This window comes from Martes martes, assembly GCF_963455335.1.
Source record: "Martes martes genome assembly, chromosome: 2".
Taxonomy (NCBI): Eukaryota; Metazoa; Chordata; class Mammalia; order Carnivora; family Mustelidae; genus Martes; species Martes martes.
In genome coordinates this window covers 35,872,216-35,879,898 of record NC_137889.1, presented here as the reverse complement: position 1 = coordinate 35,879,898, position 7,683 = coordinate 35,872,216, and the positions used below count along the sequence as shown (strand labels likewise).

At 41.8% G+C, this 7,683-nt stretch overlaps 1 protein-coding gene across 1 annotated transcript in view; it reads left to right on the top strand.

The window, feature by feature from the left end:
• Window positions 1-1,296: 1,296 nt before the first annotated feature.
• Window positions 1,297-7,683, top strand: part of LOC308338242 (A disintegrin and metallopeptidase domain 3-like) — a gene marked incomplete at both ends in the record, with an annotated part of 130,760 nt that continues 124,373 nt past the window's right edge. Inside the window, 2 exons of the mRNA XM_080796292.1 lie at window positions 1,297-1,354; window positions 1,882-1,964. Coding sequence (XP_080652418.1) covers window positions 1,297-1,354; window positions 1,882-1,964 — 141 coding nt within the window. The remainder of the gene's footprint in view (window positions 1,355-1,881; window positions 1,965-7,683) is intronic.

The window sequence follows — 7,683 nt, the reverse complement described above, 5'->3', positions numbered from 1 at the left end:
TGACTTGAACCAAAGGCAGACACTTAACTGACTGAGCCACTCGAGCACCCCAAAAATATATATTTATAAAAGGCTAGCTTTCTCCATTTAATTTTTTTTCTTTTACAGACTGAGAAAAAACAATCATTTGGTTTTGTGGATGAATATTATACGTAAGGAATGCTAGCAAAAGCGTTCCGTAGAAGGACAGCTCAAGAATTATCTGGCAGGGACTCTTGGTGACTCAGCCAGCTGAACATCAGACTCTTGGCTTCCACGATCTCAGGCTCCAGGAATGGCGTCCTACTCAAGCTCCACACTCAACCTGGAGTCTTCTTTCCGTCTCTGTCCCCCAGTGCTCCTCCCTAGGCTTTCTGTCTCTGAAATAAACAGACAAAGTCTCTAAAGAAAAAAAAAAAAATTGGGGAGAAAAGTCTGCAAAATGGAAATTACGCAAATTATCAACTTGTATACTAAGCCAAAAAATGAATGTTCTTTCCAAATTATTCCCTTTGCGAATGTGAATGTCATTCTGATGGGGAAAAAGTTTACATTTAACCTTTCACCAGCCACAGATTTTCCTAGGAAGCCAAGTTATACACAATGGAATAAATAAATGATGGGAAAATAAAGTTGTTCTTACAGGACCATTTCACAATTGTGATTTGTGTTTTGGATTTTTTTTTTTTTTAATTTTGGCCTGGTATTTAAACTGCAATTTCATTAAAACACATACATACATCCATTACATATTCAGCTTTATATTTAGTTTGTTTAACCAAAGAATTTTCTAAGCAACAAAGTTATTTACCACGGAATTGGAATTGGTTTAGTACTATATGGTGAATTGCCATTTTCTGTTTTCCTTCCCTACAGTCATTTGGCTGTTGTGCCAGAAAACCATGATGTGGACTATTAACATTGCCAAACACCTCACCAGCAAATGGCCCATCTGCAGAAGAGAAAATGCGCTTTATGATTCTTACATCATCCCTGAATGCGTTTCCAGTGTCTGCGTTTTGGAAAATAAAGCCCAAGCCCGTGAGGGCAGTGGGACCCAGTGGCGACAGCCTCCCCGCGCGCCTCCCTGCGCGCCACAGCGTGCGGTGGGTGGACGTCGGGGGCTGCTACTGAGGCTGCAAGGGCGAGTCAGCCCAAGAGGGCGGGGTGGGCGAAGCAGCCGCTCCGCGCCCTCCCCCGCTTCGCGGGAAACCGTGCGGACCCCAACCTCACCTGCCGCGAGCGCAGGGCCCCACGGGAGCGGCCACCGTTAAGCAGCCAACAGCCATCACCGCGCCAAGACCAGCAGGCCCCGCAATGCTGTCTCTCCTGCTTATCCTCTCAGGCCTGGGCCGGCTGACCTCCGCGGGCCCTCGTGAGTGAAGGACCCTGCCCCATAGAGGGTCACCTGTCGCAGAGCCTCTCTCTGGGCATGGCGGGCCCCAGAACTTTGCTCCAGAACCCCGGGTCCGGCCGGGGAGAGCCCGGTGTCTTGTCACAGCCGGCTTAGAGTCAGCATCCTCCTGGGCCTGCTTCTTGGAGGGCTTGGAGCAGAACTGGGACAGTTGCCCCTCACTTGCCTGACCCTGAACTTGGAGGAGAGGGCGCCCATCTTCTGGGAGGTGGGGCCTTAAGAGCAGCACTTCTTCACCTGCTGGGGCTGAGGTCAACAAGTCCCAAAGTCTCTGGATGATGGTAGGGTCCTGCCCCAAAGTGTATGGGTGGTGGAGGTGGCCTCTTCCTGGAATGTACAAGGTCTGATTTTGTGGCGGGTGAGTGCGTGCGTGTGTGTGTGTGTTGGGGCTTGGAAGTTCAAAAAGTGATGGGTTGTGACAGGACACGCAAAGAATAAGGATGCTGCCAGGCACTAGGCAATGCTCACACATGTTTTCCTTACTGTAGATCTTGAAACATCGCTTCTACAAATTACAGTGCCACGAAAGATTGAGACAAATACCAGTGATGGTGAAATTTCGGAAACGCAGGTAATTAAGAAGTCACTTTTTTTTTTAAAAATAAATGTTTTACTTTTACCGGACTAAATGTATTTATTACTTATAAAATTTATTTTTACTGACCCAAATCAATTCATACATATATCTCTTAGAAATTTTGTGCTCTAATTACTGTGTTAGAGTCCTTTTGTCTGAATGAAAGTGATGACTTTTTCATTCGTTAAGTAATATATGAACATTATGAAATTACTTTAAAACACAGACTCAGGGAGAAAAAATGCCCCAAATCCCTGTCACACAAAATGATATATATAGTCACTGGACTATGTGTTTGGAAAATAGGGACATTTAAATATTCTTTGTAAGTGAGGTTACAATAAAATGTACCTTGTAACATGATTTTAAAATGATAATATATAAACTTCCTCATGCCCATATTTGAGTATATATATACATAATATAAATCTTTGTTAAAAGGAAAGCACTGATATTTCTAATCTGATTAAATAAAACATACATTGTCAAATCTAGATAGCACAGAATGTTTTTTAATGGTGAAGCTCTTCTCATATCAGTGTGATTTTTATGAAAGATTCATTAAGTATAATTTCTGTGATGTTTCTTTGATGCAGATAATTTGTGCCCATTAATTATATTTATTTATATTTACATTTTTATTTAAATTCCAGTTAACATACAGCACAATATTAGTTTCAGGTGTACAATGTAGTGAGTCAACACTTCCATGCAGCACCTGGTACTCATCGCAAAAGTGCCCTCCTTAATTGCTATCACCTATTTAACCCTACTGGTAACCATCAGTGCTCTACAATTAAGAGTCTGTTTCTTCCTTTGTCTCTTTTTCTCTCTTTTTTAAAAATCTGAATTTATCTGTTCAGTCCATCTTGTCCAGTGTGTCTTTTAAAGCCATTGTTTCCTTGATTGATTTTCTGTTTAGTTGATCTGTCCATTGGTGTGAGTGTGATGTTAAAGTTTTCCACTATTATTGCATTATTATTAGTTCCTTTATGTTTGTTATTTTATATATTTTTGTGTTTCCATCTTAAGTACAGAAATATCTACGATTGTTATATCTCCTGTCAGATTGTATCCTTTATGATGATATGGTGCCCTTCTTTGTCTCTTGTTACAGTCTTTGTTTTAAAGTCTAGTTATCTGAGAGGTATAGCTACTCTGGCTTTCTTTTGACATCTATTTGAGTGACAAAAATGTCTTCATCCCCTTTTCTTCTGCAGGTGTCTTTAAGGCTCAAAATGAGTCTCTTAAAGGTTCTATATAGATGGTCTTGTTTTATTATCTATTCTGATATCAATTTTAAACAATATTTGGTCTGTTTACATTCAAAGTAATTATTGATAGATATGTATTTATTGCCATTTCATTATTTTGTGTTGTTTCTGGTGATTTCTCTGATCCTTTCTTGTCTTTGTCACTTTTGGTCTCTCCTTTGCACTCAAAGAGTTCCTTTTAATATTTCTTGCAGGTCTGGTTTAGTGATCACAAATTCTGGGATAGTCTTTATCTCTGCTTCTATTCTGAATGATAACCTTACTGGATAGAATATTCTTGGCTATAGACTATTCCCATTTAGAACTTTGAATATTTCATGCCACTTTCTTCTGGCTTGCCAAGTTTCTGTTAAGAAATTTCCTAGATAGCCTTATGGGCCTTCCCTTGTAAGTTAAGGACTTTTTTTGTCTTACGGCTTTTAATACTTTTTCTTTATCACTATATTTTGCAAACTTAATTACAATATATCTTGGTGTTGGCCTGCTTTTGTTGACTTTAATGGAAGTTCTCTGTGCCTCCTGGATCTGGATGTCTGTTTCCTTCCCCACATTCGTGATGTCTTAACTTATTATTTCTTCAAATAAATATTTTGCCTCCTTTTCTCTGTCTTCTCCTTCTGATACTTATAGATAGCACAGAGAATTGTTAAGAACGTGAATGCCCACCTCAGTTTCTAAAGATAGTAAATTTGAACAGTTATTTTTTAGATACATGCACACTCATATTTTTAATTTTTGTGATTATTTGTAGGTTTGGTATAAGTCTGTAATCTTGATATATATTTTTTTATCCAAATACATTTCTTTTGACTCAGGTAGAAATACAATATCAGCTTTTGGATTACACTTATAATCATGAAGTTATTTAAATTAGTAATTAAATAAATTGCCAGAAAATCCTATTAGTCAAATTTTTATTATTTATTTAAGTTTTTTTTATTTATTTTTATGTATTTTAAAAGAGAGAGGGAGAGAGGGGGAGGGAGAAAGACAGCAGGCACAGGGAGTGCCAGAGAGAGGAGAGAGAATTTAAGCAGACTCCACACTCAGCATGGAGCCTGACGTGGAGGTCGATCCCAGGACCCAGAGATCATGACCTGAGCCAAAATCAAGAGTCCAACTCTTAACTGACTAAGCCACCCAGGTGACCTGGTTTTAAATTTTTAGACAAAATTCAAGGAAGGATGATATGTGCTTTTCAGAGACTAGAACACAGAATAGAGCATAATTTAACTAATACTTCTGATCATTTAGTAATTTTTAAAAATATTAATGTACCTTTGACATGGAACAAATAAGCTATGAGAAAAGGAAATTATAGGTCCTTTCACTTAATTAAATATTTAAAAAGTGAAAGTAGCAAATAATTGTAGAACATTATGACCAAGTAGATTTTCTCCTGTGTTGAAAAATAAGCTGGTGCAACTATAATAATATCAGATAAAGTTAAAGAAGCACTTCGAGAGATGAAAGGTACCTTAATGACAATGTAATCAATCTATCCTGAAGATACCACCATACTAAATCTGTTTGTACCTGAAAACAGAGCTCTAAAATATGTAAGGCCAAAAATTACAGATTAAAAAATTAAAATTAAAAAACATTATCACAATAATTTGGGGAGATGTCAACATACCTTTTTAATATCTGTAAGCTTACAGAAGACTGAACATGAGAAAGTTTAAAATGAATTTTGCAGAAAACGGTACCTGATGACAAAATTCACATCTTTGCAAATGTGGAAAATTTACCTACATTGACCATGGGCTATGCCATGAAGAATGTGTATGTTTTATGATGATGTCACAGATTGGGTTCTTTGGGATGCAGTCTTTGAGAAGATTCCTGTGAAGACTGTTTATTAGGTTATGCTCTTGAGATGAACCGCTGTGGAAGGGGAGGGCAGGAGGGGGGAAGGGGGAGATGGAGACTCAACTGAGTGTCAACAAAATGTGAAGCTAGCATGGCCCTTCAGTATCTAGAGTTGGGATGAGGGGGTTCTCGTTAAATGTGGGCCGTCTCAGAAAGTTGTGACTTGGTGTGAGGTGACCCTCTGTAGCTGAGGCGATTCCTGGAGAGGACTGGGAGATGAAGAGTGTTCTTACAGTTAGGGATACTTTCTTTAATCTGAAAAGGGGACCTGCACTGTATTCTTTCCCTCTTCTTTTCAGCTTCATTATTCTCCATAATTTTATCTTCTGTACCACTTCACCATTCCTCTGCTTCTTCCATCCTGGTGGTCATCACATCCACTCATTTTCAAATCTTGGTTTATTACATTTTTCATTTTGGCCTGACTAGTTTTTAGGTCTTTTATTTCTGTGGTAAAGGACTTCCGGGTGTCTTCTATGCTTTTCTCAAGCCCAGCTAGTATCCTTAGGATTGTTGCTTTAAATTTTGGATCAGGTCTATTATTTATATCTGCTTTGATTAGATCCCTGGCTATGACCTTTTCTAATTTTCTTCTTTGGGGATGAATTCTTCCTTCTTGGCATTTTCTCTAGGTCTCTTTCTTCTTCTGTGAGTTAGGAAAACCTGTCAGGTTTCCTGCATCCTAAAAGTAATGGTTTTATGAAGAAGAGGTCATACACTGTCCAGGGCCTGGTGCTTCAGGAAGTGTCTCTGGGGTATGCTGTGTGCACTCTGCTGCTGTTGTTTGGCTGCTCTTTCCCTCAGGTCAGTCCTCTTCTGCAGAGTTTCTCCTTGCCTGAGGAGGGCGTTCGGACCCTGGCCAGAGTGCGGCGAGTTTTAGCCAGGTGCTCTTGTTTGCTTGTTAAACGAGACCTGAGAGCTAAAGTTTTACAGAACTCTATGGTCAGTAGACGTGGTGTATGCAGGGGTTTGTTCTGGTCTTTTGGGGGAGGGGCCTGTTGCTCTGGTTCTCAGGTACACTTGCCTGAGAAAAGCCGTACCTGCAGAGGGCAGGGGTATGGGGCTTGGTGTAAGAGCTTTAGGTAGTCAGTGTTGATAGCATGCTGCTTGTGAAGTTAGTTTGTGCAGGAGAGAGAAATGACACCAGCCACCTCCCTTGTCCCTGGAGAGAGGAGTTCACACTTGCTGTTCCCCAGGAAGTCTTCCCAGAAGAGCAAACAGTCTCCCCTCATGTGTCCCAGGCATGTGTCCCAGGCATCCCTCAGATTGTTGCCTTCACCCTGTCTGTGTTGGCCTCCTGCCTGACTGACAGTGTAGTGCATCTTGGGCTCTATCCCAGGCAGGCTGGCTGAATTTTAAAACTCCAAACTTTAGGGACCTGGGCTGGTGTGGACCCATGCTGGTCCTCTGGGGGCAGGGTCTCACTGTTCTGGGACTGGTGCAGGTTCATCCCAGAAGGGCAGTCACAACAAAGCACAGGGGCACAGAATTTGGAGTAAAGTGAAGTAAAGGGCCAGTGTCCAGGTTGGGTGCCTTCAACGGGTGACTCTGCATAGATGAGGGGCAAGGGAAGGTAATAGTGCCCATTGGCTAGGGGCAATGCCGCCTCTCCCAAATACACCCCAAGAAGTGGGAATGGTCTCTTTCAGTGCATCCCAGGGATCCTCAGATCATGCTGTGTTTCCCTGAACTATTTGGCCTCCTTCTCCGCAGGAGCACTGCAGCATCCTCAGGGCTCCACACCTGCCACACCAGTAACTCTAAAACTCTAGTCTTTGAGCCCCACTGGTTGTAATACCTGAAAATCAGCCCCTCTCATTTTCCTATTCAATGGCTTGGGGAAATGTTTTCCTTGTGCTATCCCTTGTGTGCTCCTCTCTCGGTCTTGGCTCTTCCTGTGGCCAGGGCTCCCTCCCCTCTTTAGTACCTGTGTAAGAGCCTACTTAGCCAGAGGGAGCCATTTTGTGGTTTATGCAGTAAACTAGATTGACCCTGCCCCTCCCAGAGGAACTTACGTGCAAAGACAAGGGCAGGTCAGGCCTGGTGGAGACATCCAATCAGTGGAGCGCGCATACTGTCTCCCTAGCTACCAGGGAGAGTAGGCCCCGCCTTCTGGGTGCCAATTCTGACCAAGGTGATAGGCTAGTTCAAATATCTACTAGGGTAAATTGTAATCTCATTGGCCACCTGTGTGTAGCCAGGCTCAACCACATGGCCTTTGCTCTATAAAAGTTAGTCTGTGAGGCAGGGAAGGGTCCCTCTTTGTAAGAGATGGACCTGACCGGTCAGTTTGATTCTCGATGCTTGGCACAAAATAAAGCTTTGCTTGACCTTCACTTTGTATCAGTCTTGCTCCTTTGATCATGGACCCTAACACCTGCAGTCTGTTTCTCCCCTAAGCCATGTCTTCCCACCTCATACCTTCCACAATGTGGCCCCTTCTCTCTAGTGCAGTCCTCGGATTGATTTCTTGGGTATTCAAAATGATTTGATAGTTATCCATCTGTGTTCAGGGGTCCTCCTACTCTGCCATCTTAGCTCCCCACGACCTGTGCTATATTCTTTAA